Source organism: Oryzias latipes, chromosome 5 (genome assembly GCF_002234675.1).
Source record: "Oryzias latipes chromosome 5, ASM223467v1".
In the NCBI taxonomy this organism is placed as follows: domain Eukaryota; kingdom Metazoa; phylum Chordata; class Actinopteri; order Beloniformes; family Adrianichthyidae; genus Oryzias; species Oryzias latipes.
Window position 1 is genome coordinate 24,122,186 of NC_019863.2, and position 24,847 is coordinate 24,147,032.

Genomic DNA, 24,847 nt, shown 5'->3' on the forward strand with positions numbered 1-24,847 from the left:
TTTAGATATTGAAACATGGATGGGAGAGAACTTCTTAAAGCTCAATCAAGACAAAACTGACATTTTAATTGTTGGTCCTGAAGCTGAGAGAGAAAGGGTCCAATCCTATTTATCAACTTTTAATCTGAATGTGTGCAATAAAGTAAAAAACCTCGGTGTGATTTTAGATGCAGATCTTAACTTTGAAGCACACGCAAACCAAGTTACAAAGACTGCATTTTATCATCTTAGAAATATTGCCCGAGTGAGACCCTTTCTCTCACAAGCCAGTGCTGAAATATTAATCCATGCTTTTATAACATCTAGGATAGACTATTGTAATGCTCTTCTTTCTGGTGCTAAGAGAAATACTGTAAACCGGCTGCAGCTTGTTCAAAACTCAGCTGCACGCCTTTTAACCAGGACCAGAAAGAAGGAGCACATTACTCCAATTTTGAAGTCTTTGCACTGGCTCCCAGTCAGCTTTAGGATCGATTTTAAGGTTCTTTTATTAGTTTATAAAAGTTTACATGGAACTGGACCCTCATTTTTATCAGATTTACTTTTAGTCTATGACCCTCCCAGAGCCCTCAGGTCCACAGGTGCAGGTCTGCTAGTGGTCCCAAAGGTCAGAACTAAAACCCACGGCGAGGCCTCTTTTCAACACTGTGGACCTCGCCTGTGGAACAGCCTGCCTGAGGACGTGAGGGCTTCAGCCACTGTGGAGGTTTTTAAGAAAAAACTTAACACACATCTTTTTAGTAAAGCTTTTACATAGTTTTTACTTGTCCACATGTTTTTATTTGATTTTATAAAATTTTAACAGCTAATTTTATTTGTTTTTATTTTAAAGGAGGGATGTGTATGTGTTGGGTTTTTGTGTGTTTTTATTAATTCATTTATTTTATTATTATTTGCATTTATTTTTATTTTTATTATTATTACATTCTTTTTACTTTGTTTATTATTTTAACTAAAATATATTTTTTTTTATCTTATTTGTTTTATATTTTATTTTATTTTTTATTTTTTCCTTTGGTAAGCACTTTGAGATGCTATGAAGCATGAAAAGCGCTATATAAATAAAGTTGAATTTGAATTTGAATTTGGTTGGTTCGCCATTACTATCCTATTAGTCTGGATCTTGAAGTCCCACAGGATCTTTGCTGTCTAATTCTCTACCACCTTCGGAGGTGTTTCCCATTTTGACCTTGGGGTTTCCAGTTCATATTCTGCACACATGTTCCTGTTCACTTGATTGTGGCGCTCCATGTATACTTTACCTGCCAGCATCTTACACCCTGCAGTTATGTGCTGAATTTTTCCAGGTGCCTCTTTGAACAACCTCTGGTGTGGTAGATCTGAGCCTCTATGTTGGGTGCTTCAGTGCTGTCCTGTAGACCAGCCCTTTCTTTCCATTTGTAGGACTTCTCGATATCAATGCTTCATTCACAGTTGCCAGGAGACTTTCAGGCGGTACTTCACTTAACCGTTGTAGCTGGTGTTAGGGTTGCTTAGTGTTAATTCTAGGCATGATCTTGTCTTTCAGGTCAGTTGCTGCCTCGCTCAGCATATCTGTGGTTGTTGGGGCTGTGAACCCAAGCTCAGGGTGGGAGTGTGATATTGCAAGTGTATTGTATCGCTTCAATCTCAAATTTTGATAGGAGTTGACCTTTGTGGATGTTTGAGCATTGGGCTACCAGTTGTTTGGCAGTTAGCCTTGATTGTGGGTTTCAAAGCACCCATTCACTCCACATTCTCTGCATGTAACCCCTCTGGGGGGGATTACTTGAGTAGTAGCATCCTAACAGAACCTTGTGTGTAGGTAGATAGATAGATAGATAGATAGATAGATAGATAGATAGATAGATAGATAGATAGATAGATAGATAGATAGATAGATAGATAGATAGATAGATAGATAGATAGATAGATAGATAGATAGATAGATAGATAGATAGATAGATAGATAGATAGATAGATAGATAGATAGATAGATAGATAGATAGATAGATAGATAGATAGATAGATAGATAGATAGATAGATAGATAGATAGATAGATAGATAGATAGATAGATAGATAGATAGATAGATAGATGTCAGGAGCAGATGGGAAAAAGGTGCTGGAAAAACTTCGTGACTGCGATTTGGAAGATACGATGGCAGGCCACCAGCCCCCTGCTCTGCTCCATTCGGATGCAACCACTTGCAGACAACTAAGTCTATCCGAGCTGGATGGATCTATGAAACAATTAGAAGACCAGTGCCACAGTACTCAGTCCTTTATCTGTAACTGTAGCTAGTTGTTAGCCCAAAGTCAGTTTATGAGCCGGCGGATAGCATATCTCTGCCCCAAATGTACCTTCTGCGGAGGGTGTTGGCGCCAAATAAAATACTACTATCTGTGGTTGGCAACAGTTGGATGAAAAAACTTTTTGCTTTAAAAGACTGACACCTTAAGGATAATTTTTTATTGCGTCTTTGGCATGGAAATGCAAGAAACACTAGCATGTGTAAGGGGTAATGGCCACCGAGGTGTCCGCCAGAAATGAACGGACGACGCAGAAGCAGTCGGCCATTATCCCGCTTCTACCATAGTCACTTGAAAAAAAATAAAATTTAATCAATTATTATTACTTTATTCTGTCTATTTTTTCATTTTAAATAGCTTTTTCACAAAAAGCAGACTATTTAATACGTGGTGCGGGGTGTTGTCATGGTAAGAGCTGAGCCGGCCCGGCACCGACCTCGACCTCGACTGCAGCAGCAAAGGAAAGTGATATACATGCTGATCAATAAATAAATAAAGCATCAGTTCAGAGAGAAAGTTCACCTCTTACCACTTGTTTTTTTTCCACACGATGAGGCAAAAGTTTGTTCCAAAGAAGCCAGTGCAGTGATATAGAACGGTTGGGCTGTGTACCCGGACTTCCATTTTTTTAGGTGTCAATCATCACTTTTTAATCCACACCCAGTAGCCAATCAGAATCGAGTCTTCACCCGGACCACGGTGTAATCAATGAATAATGAATGACAGAAACTAGCATCTTTCTGGATGGGATTAGCAAAATGTTAGCATTCAGATGTTCCCAGCTAGCATATGTCTTTGTTTAGAGTCTCACAGTTTTATCCCATTTTTGTCATCTGCTCCTGATTCACAACAATATGCATAAAACAAATACTCAGAAATGAAATTTTTAGCTTAATGTTCTATTTAAATGTCCTCCATTATGAGAAAAATGCCACAAGAACATGGTAACATCACCAGAAACACCACTTTACGAGTTCATAAAATAATTCACAGCAGATTTATGTGTCTGCAGAATAAATATGTGTTTTTATTTCTTCAGCCACTTTCACAGAATAAAATGTCTTTCCAGGTTCACTCCCACCTTGACCCCATTGGATGCTTTATTCAGACCCGGTCAATGATGGTTCTTTGCATGTTGAAGCCTCAGCTGCAGGAACAGCATCACCCTCATCCTTTCCTTCATTGATTGAACAGAAGCAAGCGTTAAATGGAAAAGCGTTATCAAAGTGGCTCAATGACTTTATCCAGCTGTGATTCATGCCTTTCTGTGCATTACCCTGAATGAATCAGTGCTCTATCAGATTAACTGCTACTTTGCACTGTTCCCCCCTCCGGAGACCTTGAAATGTTTCATTGAAGTCACTCCTTCAGGACCCCGACAGTGTGTTTGGGATTGTTGTCATGCTGAGAGACCCAGCCATGTTTCAGCTTCAACGGCCTTGCTGATGGACGAAGGTTTTCACTCCAAATTTGACGATTCATTCTTTCCTTTACACACGTCAGTCATCCCGGTCCCTTTGCTGAAAAACAGCCCCAAAAGCATGATGTTTCCACCCCCGTGCTTTACAGTAGGTGTAGTGTTCTTTGGATGCAAAGAAAATTATAATAGTCCATCCATCTTCCTCTGCTTATCTGGGACAGAGTCGGGGGCAGCAGTCTAAGCAAAGATGCAGGGACTTTCCTCGCCCACGGCCACTTCCCCCAGCTCCTCTGGGGGGACCTCTCCAGCGTGTCCTCTGTCTTCCCCGGGGGCTCCGCCCAGTGGCCGATAATAATAGTGTGTCCAGTAAAATAAAATGATAAAAACAGTTACTTTTAATAAGAAAATCGCTTCTAACAACCGGTTTCTCCAGATTTCGGCCTACATTGACATTAATTGTAGTTTTCATCCACATATTTTAGTTTATTGATTGAAAATATTATCTTCATGTCAAAGTAAATGTGTGCAGCTGTGTGTCAAAATTTCTCCTTGATAAAAAAATAAAAAGTTCAGAAGGTGGTTTCTGAAGACTGTTTCCCCTTACAAATGGCTGTTTCAAAGAACCCGGTTTTAGGACCATTTCATGAAGATTTAGAGCATTTTGTTCAGAAATAACGGTCATTAAGAGGTGTGTGACCTCACAGACTGTGAGGCAACAGACAGCAGGTTTCTCTGATGGGAATGCTCTGCAGGAGCTTGTTCTGTTGGTGTGCTGTGCCCTCTGGTGGATCAGAGGAGACATGAACGCTCCAGCATGATCAGAAGAAGCCAAAGCTTCTAACTAAACCTATTATCAGCCACAATTCTCTAAAAAAGGTCAATCTGTGTTTGAATATTGTTCATTTAGTCCTGCAGATGCATAACATTCACGGATTACAAACTATTTCTATGTTTTTGTACACCAAATGTGTTTGTAGAGATACGGAAACTGCCATTCTTAGAGAAAAAACACAATAGCGGCTTCAACTTAATGTGTTATTAAAAGTTGTGAACTGTTTCTTGAGTAAAAACTGTATTTTTTTCTAAGTTATTATGGTTATTAGGGTCAGATTCTTTATAAGTTTTTAAGAATTTATTTTGTTAAAATGTAAAATCTAATCAAAAATAACATTTGAGTTCCTGGATTCTTTCAGGAAGAGTTGGAAAAAATAAAACCTCTTGAGTTTATCAACATCTTTTTGACAAACTATATGATGAATCCATTAAAAAAAAGCATAATTTAGGGGGAAAAAGCCTTTGTGTTTATGGTTTCCCCTGCTCCTTCACTGCTGCTGCAAAGCCCATTCTTTAAAATTATTTACATAAAAGGGGAGTCCAAATAGCAGTTTTCCAGAGAAAATCCACTAATGATTTCCACCAGCGAGAAGCTGCAGGCTTGTTTAGAGAAGAACAGGACTGCAGGCCTTTAAAGTTGTTTCATTAAACATGAGGTACAACTTAAGGATTGGGAGAAAACATTGACATTTTTGACATGATAACTAATGTTACCTTTAGTAAAAATAAAAAAAGGACAACATTGAGATACATTAGCCAGACTTTAATCCCGTATCATCTTGTGGTTTGTTTTTAATTAGTAATATTTCATCCAACCCCCCCAGGAAATCATTGTAATTCCAACATTGTTGTTACTATAATAAAATTAAGAAGAAATCCTGATTTTATTCTCATAAAATGTTAACTTTTTTCATAATTGTGTGGCTTACTTCTAATCATTTTAGGACATTATTCTAGTATATTTGTTTACATTTGGTGGCCCTATTCATATAAAACAAATGGAGCATTTGTAATGAAAAATTCGTAATGCTTATAAAAAGAATTCTCAAGAATTTACTACTTTTTGTCCTCATAATATTTTTGTAAATATTATGAGGACAAAAATATTAATTTTCTTATTTGGACTTTTTCTTCACAATTTTACAAATTTTTTCTCATAGTTTTAAATCTTATCTCAAAATTTGGGCATTTTTTCTCTCACAATTTTCTCTGAATTTTACTATTTTCTCTCATCATTTTACTGCCTTTTTTCTTATAACTTTTTCTTATAACTTTTTCTCATAATTTTATGGCTTTATTTCTTATACTTGTTTTGAATGTATTTTTTGTGGGCCCCTAAGGCTCCGTCATATCTGACAAATGAACAACAAATTTTTTTTTATTTTTTTTATTTACCAAGGCTGTGTCCCACCAAGGTGGGGTAGCCTAGACAAGGCACACAATTTTAGCTCCCTCTGTCTCTTCCCCAAACCTTCCTCCTTCAGTGTGTGAGTGCATGTGTGTGTATGTGCGTGTGACTGGTCTGAGGCCTGGTCTAAGCCACACCACACTGCACCAGGGTCAGCTGCACAGACCAGTGTGGGCACCTCCACAGCAGGGCCTCAGCCAAGGCTGGTTTCCCCTTGCCGCTTCATCCCAAGACCAGACCTCTACCACACCCATCCATTCATCCATACACAAGCTCTCTCCACCCATCCCTGTCCTGAGCAGCCTCTCTCCCCTGCACCACAGTCATCCCTCTTGCATTCAACGCTCTTCTTACACCCTCTGTCCATCCCATTCACGGTCTTCCTCTCATTCTCACTCCACTCACATCAGATTCATATACCCTTTTCACCAATCGCTCCCTTCCCATTCTTTCAACATGTCCGAACCAACCCAGTGCCTTTTGCTTTGCTCTATCAGCCAACTCTCGCATCACACCAGTTCTCTCTCGGATAACTTCATTTAAACCTAATTTTCTTTACATATGAAAGGATTCTGTGGGGGGAAAAAACAGGATCAAGTTCAAATGTTTGTTTATTCAAAACAAGCAAATTTAGTGAACATCCAGATTCTGTAGAAATCAGTGGGTATCTGATTGCAGTTCTGTCATGATCTCATTTCTGATTTACAGTCATTATGGATGTGACTGACATGGCTGCTCGCTCTGAACCTCCACAGCAGCCAGAGCCCAGCATATGGAAGAGAGGACTGCAGCACGATGCACCACACTAGGAGTGTCAAGACTCCGCTGCGGTTTCTTAGCAACAGTGCACGACGGGGCGTTGCTTCCCATCACCTTATCACACAGGAAAGCAGAAAAATCAAACTTGTGAGCGCTCGCTCTTTCTCCCTCCTCTTGATTGTTTGCAGTGATTGTAAGCAGTGTTTTGTTGCTCACCAGATGCGCTGTCCTGGATTTGAACCTCAAATGCATCCCAAATCCCACACACGTAACCTTGGAGACGCAACTCTAGAAGTTGAACTTTTCCACCACCAACTTCAGGAGCAGCAGAGGTTTGATGTTTCTGCCTCGTGATGTTGGCAGGAGTAATTTTTCAGTTGAAATGATGCACCTTTTAGGCCAACAGGTGGAAATCCTACCTTCCTTTCATTTCTACACAGTTCATTCTTTTCCCAATCATAATTATTACGATTCCACTGTCCTGGAACAGTTGTTGAGGACAGAAAATCAATGGATTAGTGACATCATTTACTTCAGGCTTCATTGTGCAAATGTCAGACAAACTTCCAGCAGAATTTCAGACCGTCACTTTCTAACAAGCGTCCTCCATCTGTGCCAGAGGAGACTGAGCAGGTCTGTGAGGTGCCATGTGGCGGGAAAGTTCGGGTAAAAGCTGAATTTCTGCCACTGTCAGATCAAACCTCACTCAGATCCTGGCTAAAAGCAGGAGCAGGAAAACATCTTGTTTTTTATTTTGTTGCTGTATTGGTTTTTTGTTTTTTTTACTTTATTTTCCCGTTTTTGGATTTATCTTTGGAGTATGTCCATAATTAACTTTCTTCTAAGTCTAAAAGTAGAAAAATACTTTCAGAGAATCTAATTTTTATTTGGTAAACTACACATAATCTTTAAATTTCAATGGTGTGCAGTTTAAAAATACACTGAACTAGATGTTTGACATGTACCATAATAAATACCTAAACACAAAATGTGTTTATTTGCTCTTTAACCGTTATCTTCTTGAATGTTTTCTCAGTGGAGCTAAATGTTGCCCATTCATTTGTTTGCTGTTTGTGGTTTTTCCAGGTCTATTTTATCATTTAAAATACACTGAATGACGGCATTAACTAACACATCAGTAAACAATTGGCAGAAAGGTCTTAAATTCTGTTAAGTTGAGCAGTTTTCAATAAAAAAAAAAAAATCAAATGTCTTAATTTTCTGTAGAAATCCACAGTGTCCTTGGACTGTGATTCTACTGTAGGATTTTCTGCATTTGTGTTGTAAAAAATACCAAGAAATAAAGGAAAAAAACAAAATTTGTCTGAACTTACAAGATTTTCTTCCACGGTGGACCCACATTCACCTTTCATTAGCAGCGTCGACTCCAGCATCCCTGGGTTTAGGGAACGGATGGATGGATTTCCATCACGTATCTGGAACTCTCTGCTGGATACGGCTCTTTATAAGTAATTCACTGCTTCAATGCATGAAAAAACTTGGAAAGCAGCTGCATTCAAAACTGGAGAAAGTCCCTAGGAGTCTGTTAAGGTGTGTATTCCATCGTCTGTATATGAGAACTGGACGGGGTGAAGCCCGCCCCGCGGCGTTCCAAGCAGGAAGAAGCCACTCGTTAAAGAAGCCAAAACCAAACAGCTGCTCAGTGATTCTGTTGGTCAGAATAACCTATTTTGCTCTTGATAATCCTTTTTGTCACATTTTTTCTGTTGTTTCAGTTACAAACTGACCAATCGATGCCTTAAAAAACTAGGAGGCCTCAACAACAAACATAGGACAGATTCTCCTGAGCCCGCTTTCAAATGGTAGGGGTGCAGACTTCCAACATGTGCACTACAGGAAGGTAAGAGTGGTTGCCATAGGAACCTTGACTCTGACCGACTCACAACAATCACTGCTAACCGACGACCTCTTAAATCTCTAAAATTTGGCAATCGTTTATGACTTTAGGTTCTGATGGCACCGATTTGATCCTGATTGACAGCAAAGACCTAAACCTCCTAGAGTCGTTCCATGCGGAGATCCTGGATCGCTGGACCTCCCAGCTTCAGCCGCGAAGCATCCAAAGGTTTACGACTGACGAAGAGAAGATAGCGGAGAGGGCTCCAGTTTGTTTCTTTAAAACCATGATACATTTTATTTCTTTTTCTTAAAAAACAAACATTACAAAAAAAATTTGAATAAGGAATTAGACCAATGAAACAGCAGGAGAAAAAACATTCAACTTTTTTTCTTTTTTAAAACTGAAAACAAAACAACAACAAAAAAACCATCTCTTCTTGCATTTCTTTTCTTTTAAAAATTCTGCAGTGCCTGGCTCAAGGGCTTGAATGGGTTGCTGGTTGAAGCCAGGCAGTGAGGTCTTGTGTGTTTGTGTTGAGATGTGCGATAAAACCGAAAGCCTGACCAACAACCACAAACCGTTGCCGAGAAGCAGCTGACGAGCAGAAAATAGGAACGCGTTTGTGAAGTCTGAAGTGGCGGCGAGAATCGGCGCGGGTTTTGAACACACATGAAGGCTTTGAGTCAGAAAAGAGACGCTTAAATAGTTAACCGGATGAGGCGGCAAAGAAAGAAAGGAGGAGGAATTAACTCTGAAGTCAATAGTGTTGGTGAGGATCAGGACGGACGCTCGCCGGCGGTTTCGCAGAAGCTGCTGGAAACGAATTGACAAAAAAAAAAAAAAAAAGGGGGGAAACCGTTGAGCCAGGCCGCCGCGAGGAAAAAAACAAACAAACAACAACTCTAAATGCAGAGCAACAAAAGAAAACAAAGAGACGAAGAGAAAGAGATGTGGACGATGGGCTTCCATCCGGTACCATCTTCTAGTCTTCTCCAGAGGGCGCCTCTTCTTCTGAGCCCTCCTCCTCTTCTTCCTCTTCCTCCTCCTCAGCTTCTTTCTTTGTCTTAGGGGCGGGGGAGCTCTCCTTCTTCTCTGCCTCTTCCTCCTCGTCCTCTACGGGGCTCTCGGGCTCCTCGTCTTCCTCCTCCTCTTTGGGTGAGTTCTTCTCCACGGGCTTGGCGCCGCGGCGTCCCTTCCCCTTTCCTTTCATTGGGCTGGGGGTCACTGGGGGGTGAGGAGTAAATAAACGACGTGAATAAATGATCAGCATCATCTCACAGCCCCCAAACCCCTAAAAGTCTTGGATTTTAACACAATTCATACACATGAGCACTTTAAAAAGGAAAAAAAAGGAAAATATGACATTTAAAAATAAAAACATTTGGTGAAGAATTAATGAATCCACTGTGTTCTGATAATGAAAACGTTGGATAATTTATAAAACAATTCTACACACATTTTTTTAATGACAAAGACAATGCATTGTGGTCTAAATCCACCAATCTAGTGAGGATCAATGCACACTGGTTTTTCGAAGAGACTTATGGGAAATTTTCAGCACAATAGATTTTATAAATGTAGTTTTGGACATAGAAAAAAAATGGCGATATATTTATTGTAGTAAGGGAATTTCAAAATAAAGTTTAAAATATGTGTTCTTTATTTTGAAATTCCTTTGGAGTCTCTTGGGTTCCGAAAGTTTTTTCTCACACTTTGAAGTCCGTTGATGTCATTTCAGTTTAAAATGCATCATAAGTAGGGCTGTAAAGACTATTTGAATGTTTCGATTCATATCATAACTACAGATATGATTCAGATATGAAAGTTAATATTGGTTCCTTTTTTAACAATACGACTTAAATCCCTGACTCAAAAGCGATGAGGACGTGTTTAGCCAAAAATTCTTAACATGCTAGCAAAGCATGAGGCTTCAGCAGGGCTGACATCACCGTCTGCAGCCAGACGAGTCCAAGATGTAGCTGGATAGCCAGCATGTAAAAATCATCATGTCGTCCTAAAGAGACCCACTCAAATGAAAACGGTGTTTTTGGTGTTTTTAACATGTCCTTGTGGCGTTTTTCTGATGATGGAGGACATTTATAAAGAAAATTAAGCTCGAAATTGCATTTCTCAGTATTTCTTTATTCCAATCCTTGTAATTCAGGAGCAAAAAAATGCTGTTTGAAAAAGGTCCCATTTGTGACGCAGAAAACACACTGGGTTTAGTGAGAGATTAGTCGTGTTGTATTTTACTAAAGCCTTTAAACAGTGAGCAAGGGTAAAATTTCTCTTTTTTTTTTTTACATCCAAAGCATTTCCACACATTGCAGCGTAATTCTGCCGTGGTACGGTTTTGCTCCATGTCCTCTCTGCTCTCCGCTATCAAGTCTGTTTTCCACTTTTCTGGCGCTTGGTTATGACGTCACAGCATCTTTACGTCATCGTGCATCAATCCAAACATGGCACTTTTCCAATGTTGATTTATTCTTTTTTAAAAACATTTTATAATGACGGAAGGCCGTTACAGACTTGTTTTCAGTTTCAATCTGGTCTGATGGTAGGAATATAAAGCAATACATGGAAGAATTGTTACACCTCTGTGAAATGGCGCTCCTGTGTCCCGTTGTAAAACCTCACCTGTGGCCTTTAGTCGTGGTTTGGGGCTTTTCTTCTCTTTCTTGTCCGGCTGTCCCCGTCGGATCACTTTCTTGCTCCTCTTCTTGGAGCGGCCGTAGTCGCTGTCATCATCGTCCTCAACCATGAAGTCTTCATCGCTTCCCGACTCGTCAGCTGCAGACAGAAACCGTGAGAGCGTGCATGGTGGCCGAACAAGACCCGATGGCGTTGACGATTGACGGTGTACGTACGGTCTAAGAACGGCTCCTCCTGGTCCTCGTGCTCCTCGTCCTCGCTGCCTCCGTCTCCCAGCAGGATCTCTCTCTGTTTGGACGCGGCCTTGGACGCCGCCTGGCGCACTGTACGCTTTCGACTCACTTCCTTGTCGTCGTCGCTGTCATCTGCACAGAGAAACGAGCAGAAACTCTTCATAGAAACTACTAGAAAGAGGTTTTTACACGTTTCCTCATTTTTCCGTTAAAGCTTAAAGACCATGGGTCATGATGACATCATCAAAGGAGGGTTGCGTGTTTGTGTGCGAGCCAGATTGAAGAAAACTACTCAATAACAACTAAAGCTGCAGTCATCAGATTCATTTAGTCAAATTGAAGTTGGTCTCATTGTCCCTTCGGTCAGGAATGAAAAGCTGGAAACGATATCATGTGATCCGGACGACGGATCCGATTGGCTAAAGAGAACATTAATCCCACCTAGTTTCCACAACAAACTGCAACTGAGCAGAAAGCAAATGTTTGTGTCATCTTTCAGCAGGTTATACATGTCCAGGTTTCAGAGGTGAACTGCAGGTATTAGAAAATAACATTAAAGAACCAAAAATAATAGAGCAATCTGTTCCAGATACAAAACCAGTTTAACAATTATGATGCCCAAAATTGCTATTAATCTTTGTGTACGATGTCACATAATTGATCATAAGACTTTTTCTAACATTGATATTCATTAGATTTTTTAAATTTAAATTGTTGACCATATTTAAAACATATTTGTTTTTTAGAACCTTTTTTTCTTCAAAGTAAAATTATCTCCAGTCTCATTTTTTGTCTGCAAAAACCCTTCATAGCTCAACTTTCAAAATGAAATCCTTTATCCACACTTTACTTTGAAAATGTCTTTACTTCCTGTGAAGGTAGAACAATTGGTTTCTTTAGCTGTTTTTTTCAAATGACCACTATTCTTTCATTGTAAAGTGATGATTGCGCCGTCTGAGGTGTAATTCTACTACCCTTTCTTATATTAAGAAATGAATCAATTCGGATGTCACAAAGAAATGAACTACATTTTTCGGGAGCAGATTACGAGTATCCGAGTATTTGGATACTTGTTACAAGTTACGGGCAGCCATGGCGCAGAGGGAGAGCGGTGACCTCTGATCAGAAGATCGCAGGTTTGTTCCAGCCTTGCCTGCCCATGTGTCAAAATGTCCTTGGGCAAGACTCGGAACCCCACACTGCACCTGGTGGTTATAGGTCGTTGCCGGTGTTCAGTAGCGGAGCCGCCATCACCGTGTGAACAGGACTGACCTGCAGGTCGTTTCCTCTTCGGACCCCGCTTGCTGGGCTTCTCCGGCTTGGCTTTCTTTGCCTTTTTGCCTCTCTCTTCTTCATAGTCGCTTCCTCCTTCTTCCTCCTCCTCTCCAAACTCGTTTTCTTCTTCTTCGCTGCCAAAGTCATCTGGATCGTAACAAGACAGTTCAGTGTTGGCCGGTCAAGCACAGCGCCGCTACACACTGACCAGAAACTCACCAGCTGAATCGTTTTTGGATTTGGAAAGCTTGTCGTCGGAGTCCTCACTGGAACAAAACAAAGACAGTCTGAGAAAAAACATTTTGCTCAGTCGAACACAAAAACACAGATGTCTCTGCTCCCGTTCAAACGTGAACAGGAAGCTGCGGGGTTCCACCGAGTGCTAACCTTTCATCCTGCGAGTTCTTTGATCGCTTGTGCTTGGGCTCACGAGGGGCTGGTCGCACTTTCTTCGGCTTGTCATCGCCGTACTCCTCTTCTGCAGAAAAAGAGGAGCTAGAGTTCAGTCGAAAGTCAGAAAAAGGCTCCCACAGACAGAAATGCTACGCTCATTCTTTGAAAGCTGCAGGTGTCACAGACACACCTGTCCTGTCGGACACACGCCAATGAAATCCATTAAAAGATTTACCATATTTTAACTTTTTAATGATCCACGTCTGTGGATGGATTTCTAAAGAGACACGAGTGAAATTTTAGAAAGAATGGGTCCTGAAACTTGGTGCCAAATTGGTACCAGTACAACGTATACAGTACTGCCGGTTTCACATAAAAACATGAATTTTGTTGCCTCGTTTAGGTGGTTCGCTTTTTTATCAGTTAGGCTGTACAATTCTGCCCAATCATTTTACCTTTCCAGCGATTGTGGCTAATATGAGAATTGGTGGAGCTGTGAGGGTTTAGAAAATCGTTGGTCTAAAGATTAATCACTGGTCACAGTTGCAAAAATGTATAAATAAGTGAATTGGATATCTACTGGTCTAGTTTAAAGTTGGGTGGTTTAGTTAGTCCTTGTTTTAAGGAACAGGACGCCACTCACCTGCGTCAGACTCGTTGAACTGTGAGTAGTTTACCACTTTCCTGTTCCTGTGAAGACAGAACATAACGGAAAATCATCAGTTTTGTTGGGCTAACACGCGATACGGACAGTTTAGGGGGGTATGGTTGTGCCAATGGTATCATCTCTAACAGGAAACCCGAGGCGAGCTGTGCATCAGTGTCTGGACAGCATGAGGATATCTGTGTTGAACCTGACATGAGACCACCTTCAGTTTCCAAGTCCAATGTGGTTAAAGTCTCAGGAGATGACAGACAACCATGGATTTGGAAGCAAACGCAGAGGAATGAGCGCAACAACACAGAGATTCTATTAATTTTCACGTCTAAACATAAATCAGTCAAGTAAACTTCTATGATAATCTTATTCATAAGAATCCCAATAAATGAAATAAATGTACATCAATGACAAAACCCAATAATCTTAACATTTTAAGAGACAAATTGAAAATCCTAAATGATGGAAAACTAGACAAACATCTTGTTACAATCAAATTCATTAGAAAACGTCTCCAACCTGTAGATGACTGTATCCTCTCTATGGTTATAGCGGTGATTTTTACAGATCTGTTAACTTTGATTCTTAATATAAACAGTCATTTAGTTCAGGGTTCTTGCTTCAAATGATTTATTGCTGCCATCAGCTATGGCTCTTGGACACATCATCACATTTTTCTCTGCGGTGACCTTTTTTTGGTAGCACACAGCCACCTGTAGTAATGGATGTGTTGTGTCAAAATTAACGAGCAACACAAAAGGTTCAGCCTTCATAGACCCGACTTAACTAGAGAACCCAACAACTATTTTCTCCAGGGCTTTTCAAGCTGGCAACAAAACAACAAAAACCGAGGGCCTGGGTTCTCTTGGGTTAAGCAGTAGCACACAAACAGGTGACTTATCTCCATTCACTATTTCAGTGGTTGCTTAAATTTGACAATCTGTGTGTTAATTTGCAGGACAGGACAAAAAAAAAAAAAAAAAAGATAATCTGCATGTACAGTAGAAAAGATTTTCCATAGGATTGAGGTCCACAGACCGGATAGAACACTCCAGAACCTTGAAATAGTTTTTATGTCGCCACTCCTTGGATGCCCAGGCACTGTGTTCAGGATCACTGTCATTGTCCCACCCAGTTTGTAAAACACCAAACCATGATACTTCCACCCCCATGCTTCATAGTGGCTTTACGGGTTTCATTGGATGGAACTTTGCATTCTTTCTCCTCCAAACGTGGCGAGTGCCAAATAGTACCATTTCGGTCACAGGACCTTCTCTCAATCCTCTGGATTATCCAGATGGTTTCAGGCAGGCTTGGACATGAGCTGGTGTAAGCAGGAGGGCCTTTGGAGCACTGCAGTAATATAATTCATGACAATGTTGTGAGTTGCCATAGTTATCTTTGTAACTGCGGTCCCAGCCCTCTTTCATTGACCAGTTCCCCCATGTAGCTTGTGGCTCAAGATGATATGTACCATGTCAGGTGAGATCTTGCATGGAGCTCCAGGTGGATAAAGATCATCATTGATCTTCCTTTTTTCATTTTCTAATAATTGCTCCAACAGTTGATCTATTCTCACTAAGCTGCTTGCTTATTGTAGATCATTTCATCCCAGTCTTGTACAGGTCTACAGGGGAGCTTCTTTAAGTCCCATGCCAAACAAATCGAAAAATATTTATCCAACATCAAATCCAGATGAAGCACAATATAATAAAGCAGTTTTGCTCATTGTTTCCTCGCTTAGCTCGAATGACAACCATGGTTATTCCTAAAATCCACTAAAGAATATGAAAATTATTCTTCAATTTTCAGAAAACAAAACCTTTTCACTCTAACTTAGCAATAACCAATAACTTAGCAATAACCAATAACTACAGTGTTAGGAATCCCATTCTGCTCTTTTATTAAGGAACGTCAGTGGGATCGCATTGTAAAAACATGCGTGTCCTACAGCGAGGATCTCTGACAGCACTGACACACGTGTCTGCAGCTGTCAGGTGGAGCTGTCACAGCATGCAGAGGCGGTTTGGCATTTTAGAGTGACAGCATCCAGCTAGAATACAGTTACACTATTCTCACACAACGCAAACACTCCAGCATTCCGCCGCCATCAAACAGTAATGGCCACAAATATATAGGTTTAATGACAGGGGTTCATAAAGTGTGTGGAGAACTCCTCAGACAGTGATTCCTTCACAGGATGACGGCGTCTTTACAGCTCTAAACTGAGGCTGGCTGCAGCTGCAAACCTGCTGCGCTCTGACTGTAAAACTAATATTGATCACATCTCCTGTTCGTAAATCATCATTGTTCCAATAAAATCCAGTTTAAAGCTCTAATATTGGCTCATAAAAGACTTACTGCTATGATCAAAACATTTATATCATTTTCCCAGTGGTCTGTGCAACCAGCAGGGCTCTTCTTTCGGTGGAAAGCAGCACCTTGGATTAGACGGACAAAGAAGCCGCTTCTGTCTGCAGATGGAATTGGCTGTTGACCCCAGCCGAAAACTATTTTCCTGTGTCACTTTGACTACTTTCCAAGCTACACAATTTGGACCATTATACAGATATGACTTTTTTATTTAATTTATATTTATTCATCAATATTTTTCTAAAGTTTCAAGGAGGAGACCATTTTGCTGTTAGAGCAAATAGAAAAAACATTTTTAACAGCTCGGACTATTGTTGGCTTTTTGACTCAGAGGAAGAATTTAATCCTAAAACAAGAATGTGTTTCATTTTATATTTTGTGGTTGGCATTACAATTCATAGTTGATATTTATTCCCAACGAACCAATTCATTGACCTCAAATGGAGCCAGGACATCTTTAACCAAAAACTTCAACCAGTGTGACTCAGAGATAAATCAAATTCATGTCACATCAAAATCAAATTCATTAACATTTTAGTTTCATAAGAGTTCAGGCCACTGCTGTTTTTCCACTTAAAAATAACAAACAGAACACGTCTTTGAAAAATTACAAATGGTAATTTACATGATTGATTTATTTCATTTTAAAAGGATTTTCTAATGACATAGGTCGATTATTTTACCAACGTGCCTCTTAGATCATTGATTCAACGTTAGACTCCTAGTGCGGAGTGGTCTTTTAATTATGACCATGCAGTTTTAGCCAAAATCAAAAAAACCTTTTTGCCATTTTCTAGGACAGTTTCTGCAAAGCGGCAGTAGATCATTAAATCATTGTGAGTGGGACTGTAGACACAAAGAATTGCTGAGAGCTCTCCTTAGGCCTGCACAATAAATTGTAAACTTATCGTTATCGCAATATCAAGCTGTGCAATACGCATATCGCCAGCAAAAATAGTGATAAATGCTAACCTTAAATGTGCTAAAACAGTCTTATGGCAGGTTGAAGTATTTAACGAATCAAATAAATCCATTTATGCATTGCACCAACCGGACTGACCAATCAGATTGAGCCTTTTTATGTTAGATGCTCACTTCCTATGTAGATGAGGGTCAGTTGGAGCGCAATTTAATTATGTTCTTAGTTGTTTTGCTATTTGTTGAGGTATCGCAAATTATATAGTCGTCACATTGACCAATAATACTGCAAACCTCAAGTTTTGCTCATTTTGTGAAGCCCTAGCTCTCCATTTATGCTCTCCCATTAGCTTACAGCCCCTCACAACCCCAACCTAACGTTGCTGGTGACCAGACGAACAGTTTTGAGACAGACGCCAGCTCAGACGAGGAAAACAAAGACGTAAATGGATCTGTTGGTCTGCACATGTATGAATCAGAGTGGAGCACAGCAGGAAGCTTGTGATCCACCCACCGTATTTTCTACATCACAAGTAAGCTCTTGATTCACAATTTAAATAAAGAATGACTCCGAATTTCAGTTTTAAGCTTACTTTTCTTTATAGGCGTCCTCCATAATCACAAAATGCCATATGAAAATGTTAAAAACCACCAAAAACACAACTTTCGTCGGAGTGGGTCTTTAATTTAAAAACTGTAAAGTACAGCTAAAGTGCAAGTCCCACCAATGAAGGACGCAAACTTTTGGCTACATTGCAATTGTGACAATCACACATTTTGATGCAGGGGATGTGCACACGCAAAAAATAGCCATAATATTAATGATGGCTTTAAAAAAGCCACAACAATAACAAAAAAAAGAAATCTAGAAAATGTAAAAGGGCCTTTGCATTTTATAGAGAAAAAGCTTAAAAGTTTGCATTCCCCATAAAAGGAATTAATTGTCAAATTAAGTCAAATTAATATTGACAGACTAAAGTTGACTCCAATGGAAATAACCAGAAAAAATATTATGTGCACCTTTTAATTTTATAGCGTGTAATTTGGATGCCACATGGCAGGCGCTACAGCTGTCAATCAATGTCAAGTGTAAAAAATGTTTATACTCAGTTTTATATCTGCCATAATCATGTTGGTGTCAATATGGGTATTAAATTAGATTACACTTATTGTGATAAAGACTTAGCTTATAGAGTTATATTTATTACTATTGACAGTAGGCCTGCACAATAGAAAATAAAATTAAAAAACAAAAACAAATTTATTGTTATCGCAAAATCCAGCTCTGCAATATGCATATCGCAAAAGACGGCAAATATCGCAATAAATCGCAAACCTTAAATGTGCTAAAACAATCTTATGTCAGCTTGAACCATTTAATGAATCAAATAAATCCCTTTATGCATTTGACCAATCGGATGGAGGCCTATTACGTTAGATGTTTGTCACCTATGTCGACGAGTGACATTTGGAGTATAATTTTTAAACTGTTGCAATGTAATGGGAATGGTTATTTGGTTATTTTGCTATTTGCTTATATACCGCAAATTATATCGTTATCGAAATTTTAATCTCTAATATCGCACATCGAGTGTTTTCCTCATATCGTGCAGCCCTAATTGACAGTCAATGAAAATAAAAAGATTAAAATTTGGGTTGGTTGTGTGTTTACTTTGAATTTCAAAATAAAGCCTTCTAGCAATTTCTTTGAACTTCACAATGATCTAATTTTGTCACACACGCAAAAATAGCAACAATAAAACAAACAACCGAATTGTACAAAGAACAAAAATGGTATATATATATATATATATATATATATTTGAAATTTCTATATTTTTGTAGGCATTTCCTTTCTGATACTGACAGTTATTTCTCACTATTGCATTTATTTTGGAATTTTTTATCTCATTTAAACCGGAAATGGCAAAACAAATGGTAACAAACGAAACAGGAAAAATGGGCGGGGCCACATTTTGAAAAGATTGATTTAAAAAAAAGACACGCACACAATTATTTTTGGTTTTAACACTCATAGTTAGATCGAAAATGGTGTAAACTGACGGACTGTGGGCGGGAAAAAGCACACACGAAAGCGTTTAAAATCGCAATAATGGAGCTCTGACACCCAGATGGGAGATCATGGCAGCGAAGAACCAGCTCCAGAGGGGGGAGTAGTCCCTCTTTTAGCTTCCCGCCTTCTTCTGACATCAGCCAGCACAGTTAATTTACAGCCAGCGCCGAAAACGTGTCTGTGTTAAACTCCCCCCTTAAGTTACCAACACACTCCCCGAAACACCAGCAGACTCCATTGTTACAAAAGTGCGATGTGGAGATAATGGCGGCTCGAGCAGCGAGTCTGCGCGGTAACGAGATCAAAACCCAAGGCCAACCACCACCTCTTTTTTTTTCTCCTCGGTGGGGGCTACTGTGGCAGCATTTTAGATCCTCCCCTGGATGAATGGGTAGCCATATTCTCGCCCTAGTTGAAGACGGGGAGGGAAAAAAATGCTGTCTGGTCAGTGACGAACGTGGCTGTTTTGAAATCCCCCCGACTGATTTTTCCGCGTGGCCTACATTATCTGCGACAATGCGCCTCGTGGAGACGTTTCCCAGCGTGACGGGCGCGAGTCAGTGGCTGGGCTGCGCGTTATCTCGAGGCGGACAGTCCACGCCGCTGGGATACATGTTAGCGAGGGACAAGACGGGACACACTGGCTAGCACGTCCAACCCTCCCCCTCACCCGCATCCATTATTTTTTTATGGAATAAACACACAAAAAAACGAGGTTCATAAAACGCAACGCGGAGGGGAGCTTGCACGTTCCCCGCGCAGCCGACTAGCACCGACACGTTGTTAAGGCAGAGCGAAACAAGAACGGATTTAGCAAACTTACCTCACTGGTCTTGACATTTTGCAGGAATACTAATAGAGGTCTGGGATATGAGAAAAGGGGGAGAAGGGAAAAAAAGCAAGGAGGGGGAGGAAAGAAATAGATTCCCGCTCTGCAAAACACTGAGGAGGTCGACGAACTACTCCGCCGTACGAACTAGCGCTCGAAAACCAAGAAACGGCAGCGAGACGTCCTCCAAACACAAATAATCTTTTTCAAAACCCACAGCTACTCAAAATGGTGAATAAAACAAACTGAAACTGCAGCCTGCGTGCAACCAAACCCCGCGGCCTGGAGGGGTGGCTTCCAGCCGACAAGCACCGCCCCATTGAGCCGTGGAACGAACGACAGGGCTCCTCTGTCCCGCCATTGGCTCGTTTGAACATCAAACTGCTATCCTATTGGACGAGACAGCTGCTCGTCAACGTATTTTTAAAACTTGTCTTTCTCCGCCTTTGCCAGCAGGTTTGTTAGACACGGCAGTGTTTGAGAAAACAAAAAGAGGCCCTCAGTCTGGATGCAAACATGAAATCCAGCGTGGGTCCCGCAAGACCAAAAAGCTACGCTGCAATTATAGATCACACTTAGCGTGCAAACGTCATATACAATCAATAATTAATTGATCATCGTCATTAGAGATTATAAAAAATGCATTTTCCTGGTCTCACCTGCCAGGCTTACTGCAGCAGGGGATGCAGGTATTCATGCATCTGCTGCAGCCTTACAACACGGGCATTATTTGACAGTAGACGGGAAATGTCTACTTTATTTGAATTTGCTCCAAATTGAATTAAAAAAAAAACAATTAAAATATTTCTAACATCAAAGTTATATCAGTAATTTTTGCAAATTTAATTTGGAATTATTAGGATTTCATTAGGATTGCAAAATCACACTAATTTAGGATGAAGGATGTTATGGATAACAAAATACATTTATTACAAAATAAAAATTACTTTAGATCGTAGTAGGGGTGTAACGATTCATTTCACCAAAGATTTGATTCATATCATAATCTGTTGTTGACGAGACGATTCATAAACGATATTGGTTCATTTTGATTGATCCAGGACATCTTTAGCCAAAAATTCAACCAGTGTGACTCTGGTACTGAACAGCGCAGGTAAAGTTTTCCAGAATACTGGTATTTCTGGCAAAGTAATCGAGCCTAAATTAAATATGTGTACAAACAAAAACGTAAGCAAGAGTTATTGGCTAATACATTCACATTTTAGTCTCATCATGTTCAGCCCACTGTTGTTTTTCACACAAATATAATACAAACAGGGCATCATTAGAACATTCTACCACAATTACTTTTTTTGTTAATTTGTTGTTAGCTTTGTCAACATAGCATTACAACGAAAAATTTAAGCACATTAAGGGGAACCACATAATTGTCTTTAAAAGTTTAAGCTCAACCAACACGCTATGCACAAACTGATTCGATTTGGAAAAAGCGAAAAAGTACACTCACAGCCTTAGTCACAGCTGCCTTTACGGGTGGATATGAGCTGTTTTCGGGTAAAACGATTGGTATATTTTATGTGGGCGGGCACACACTGATTTCAAGATTGTAAACTGGAGAAACCATGGAAAGAAAAGTTTCATGCACATTTCCTCTACAGGCAGGTCGTAGTGAAGACTTATCCAACATGTAAGGGTAATTAAGGGTGAAGTAGGTCAGATGTAAGGCGTGTCGTACAGATTTTTCATTTTTTTTAACCTCCCAAAATTCTGTAGACTGTGTGAAGAGTCCATTAGTGTTTTTCAATTGATTATGAAGAATGTGTTAAATAAAGGTAGTAAAGCAAGAATGGTTATTCTGACAAATAGAGAAGTCTACGTAATTTTGGCTTCTTGGAACCAGCGGGTACTTCCTGTTTGGAATGCCATGAGTCCAGTTCTCAAATACATTCAATGGTCGTATCTCACTTTGGGGGATTTTCCCGATGGGATTGCATACAGGCATCCTCATGAGCACCTCTTTTTTCCGTCCTCTTTCTCTTATTTTACTTATTCACACTGTTCCCACGATGGTGTTAAAGTCCCTCACAGACTGGAAACTAGATCAGAACTGAAGATAAAATAATCCTAATCTTGAAAAGGAGGATTTAACGTTAGGGGTAAGGTTTAGGTTAGTCTGTTTCATCCCTCTTAGGTAGTAGAAATTTCAGAATCCGCTTTATTGGTCAAGTACAGTGCATATACAAGGAATATAGCTTTAGTGTCTTATGCTCTCATGCAAACCAAGCTAAGTATAGAATTAAAAAAAAAAAAGTGAGAATAGTAAAAACATGAAGAAAAATAAAGATAGTCAAATTAAATAAAAATACAACAGTGGTTCCAGTGTGACTGTCATGATTTGCAAGAACCGAAACAGACCCAGATGCTGGAAACCGTAAGGAAGACAGGAGAGTGTACGATAAGTTAAGGTGATTTATTCTTTTACAAGACTTGGATCCGTTAAAGAGGATGATGGCTGGTGACTGCAGGTGAGTTGCTGAGCGAGAAACGGGAATTCGGCAGAGTCAGAGAGATTGTATTTCCTGGAGAGCGCATTTGGTTTGGTAATGCGACTGACGGGACGGTAGGTAATGGTGAAATCGAAGTGATCAAAAAACAAGCACCAATGAGCATGGCGAGAGTTGAGGTGTTTGGCCGAACGTGGGTAAGCCAGATTTCTATGGTCCGTCCATACGATGAAAGGAAGTTGAGCCCCCTCCAGCCAATGACGGCACTCTTCTAAAGCGAGTTTGATCGCTAAGAGATCCCTATTGCCAAAATCATAATTCTGCTCAGCGGGTGAGAGTTTTTGAGAGATATAAGCACAGGGTTTTAGTTTTCCGGATAGTTCATCTCTTTGCGAAAGAACGGCACCAACACCTGAATCGGAAGCATCGACTTCCACAATGAACTGTCTCTGTATGTCCGGTTGGATGAGTATGGGGGCCGACACAAACAGTTCTTTAAGTTTCTTGAAAGCTGCGTTAGCGTTCCAAATATACGGTTTGGTGATGGAGGTGAGTTGAGTGAGAGGAATGGCAATGGCACCGTAGTTGCGAATGAATCGCTGATCAAAATTAGCAAACCCCAGGAATTGTTGAAGCTTCTTACAAGAGTCGGGTACTTCCCAGTTAGAGACAACTTCAATCTTAGTCGGATCAGGACGAATGCTGCCTGTCTCACCTGGGCAAGATCGTTTGAGTAAATCAGTATGTCGTCAAGGTAGACGAAAACGAAACAATTGAGGAAATCGCGTAGTACATCATTGACAAATCTCTGAAAAACAGCTGGAGCGTTAGTGAGGCCGAAGGGCATGACAAGGTATTCGTAATGACCTAGCGGGGTGTTGAATGCAGTTTTCCATTCGTCACCCTCACGGATACGGACCAAATGATAAGCATTACAGAGATCTAATTTTGAAAAGATGCGTGCTTCCTGGACGGAGTCAAAAACGGAATTGATGAGGGGTAGAGCGTATTTATCTTTGACGGTGATCTGGTTTAATTCTCGGTAATCAATACAGGGTCGTAAAGTTTTATCTTTTTTCTCCACAAAAAAGAACCCAGCACCAACAGGAGAAGAGGAGGGGCGGATGTGACCCAACAAGAGAGCTTCATGAATGTAATCTTCCATGGCCGTTTTTTCGGGGCCAGAAAGGTTTTATAAGTTGCCTTTAGGCAAGGTGACGCCGGTGAGAAGATTGATTGCGCAGTTATAAGGCCTGTGGGATGGCAGAGCGCTAGCCTTGGCATTGCAAAAAAACATTTTCAGATCATGATAACACGTGGGTACTTTAGACAGATCAGCGGTTTCATTCACGTTAGTGATGGTAGCTGATGGGACTTGGAGGGAATAGCGGAATAAAGGCAGTTAGCTAAACAGAAGGTACTCCAGTTGGAGATATGATTACTGGACCAGTTAATCTGAGGGTTATGACGTTTTAACCAGGAAAAACCAGTGGGTTTCTGGGGAGTTTGGGTGACAAGAAATTGTAAATATTCTCTGTGATTACCGGATGTAATAAATAGGATGGGTTTGGTTTGGTGCGTGATTCTTAACAAATGTTGTCCACCTAGCCCGGAAGCTTTAATGTGGAACTAAGAGGTTCGATGGGCAGAGATAGTCTATTAAGATATTAAGATAGTGTAGGTCTATTAAACTTTGCCGGCGCCAGAGTCAATGATGGCTCTAAATTCATGAATCTTGGAGTCGTGACAAATCTTGACTGGGACGAGGAAAAAATGATTCTTATCAGAACGGGCATGATTTTCCCCCCGTAGTTCATTAACTAACAAGGGGCTCTGGAATTTAAACGAAGCTCACACTAATTCACTAAGTGGACTTGATTTCCACAGTAGAAACACAAACCTTCTTCCTGACGTCTTTGGCTTTCATCTGCAGTCAGCTTGGAGTGTCCAACCTGCATAGGTTCCTCCGGGAACCTATGCAGCTTCGAGACCTGACGGGGAAGAGTGGTTAGGCAAGTGAGAGTGGTTCGTAGAGGTGAATGATTGCTCAAGGTTCTGGTGGTCTCGTTTGGCTTGGCGTTCTCGTAGTCGGACATCAGATCGTAAAGCTGCAGTAACCAGGTCTTTAAAGTGATTAGCTTCTGGCCGGGAACACAAGTGATCTTTGATTTTGTCATTGGGGGATTGATAAAAATTTCCTTTGAGCACAGGTTTTGGCCAACCCGCCTCCACAGCTAGTATACAGAAATCGATCACGTGGTCACTAACCGGACGATTGCGTTGCTTGAGGCTAAGCAATCGCCGTATGGCTTCTTCCTGGTTTCGTGGCTGGTCGAAGACCAAGCAGAATTCTTCTATGAAACGTTCAAATGATAGATGAGCGATTGGATGGGCATCCAGAAAA

The 24,847-nt window shown here is 40.4% G+C and overlaps 1 protein-coding gene and 1 long non-coding RNA gene across 3 annotated transcripts; one reads left to right on the forward strand and one right to left on the reverse strand.

Annotated features, from left to right (window-relative positions):
- The first annotated feature begins 6,365 nt into the window (after positions 1-6,365).
- Positions 6,366-9,419, forward strand: LOC110015155. Its single transcript, XR_002290278.2, has 2 exons — positions 6,366-6,859; positions 6,932-9,419. It is a non-coding gene; the product is annotated as an uncharacterized LOC110015155 (long non-coding RNA).
- nucks1 (nuclear casein kinase and cyclin dependent kinase substrate 1) lies at positions 8,844-20,291 on the reverse strand. Of its 2 annotated transcripts, none has more exons than XM_004069048.3 (8): positions 19,973-20,291; positions 13,770-13,816; positions 13,121-13,211; positions 12,953-12,999; positions 12,731-12,880; positions 11,441-11,590; positions 11,211-11,363; positions 8,844-9,797 (listed from the first exon to the last, which is right to left on the reverse strand). In XM_004069048.3, the coding sequence occupies exons 1-8, from the start codon at positions 19,987-19,989 to the stop codon at positions 9,556-9,558; spliced, it is 897 nt and encodes a 298-aa protein (XP_004069096.1). In that variant the 5' UTR covers positions 19,990-20,291; the 3' UTR covers positions 8,844-9,555. The 2 variants fall into 2 exon arrangements, with proteins under 2 accessions (XP_004069096.1, XP_011473620.1); XM_011475318.3 differs by having other exon boundaries at positions 12,953-13,020; positions 19,973-20,281.
- Positions 20,292-24,847: the final 4,556 nt, after the last annotated feature.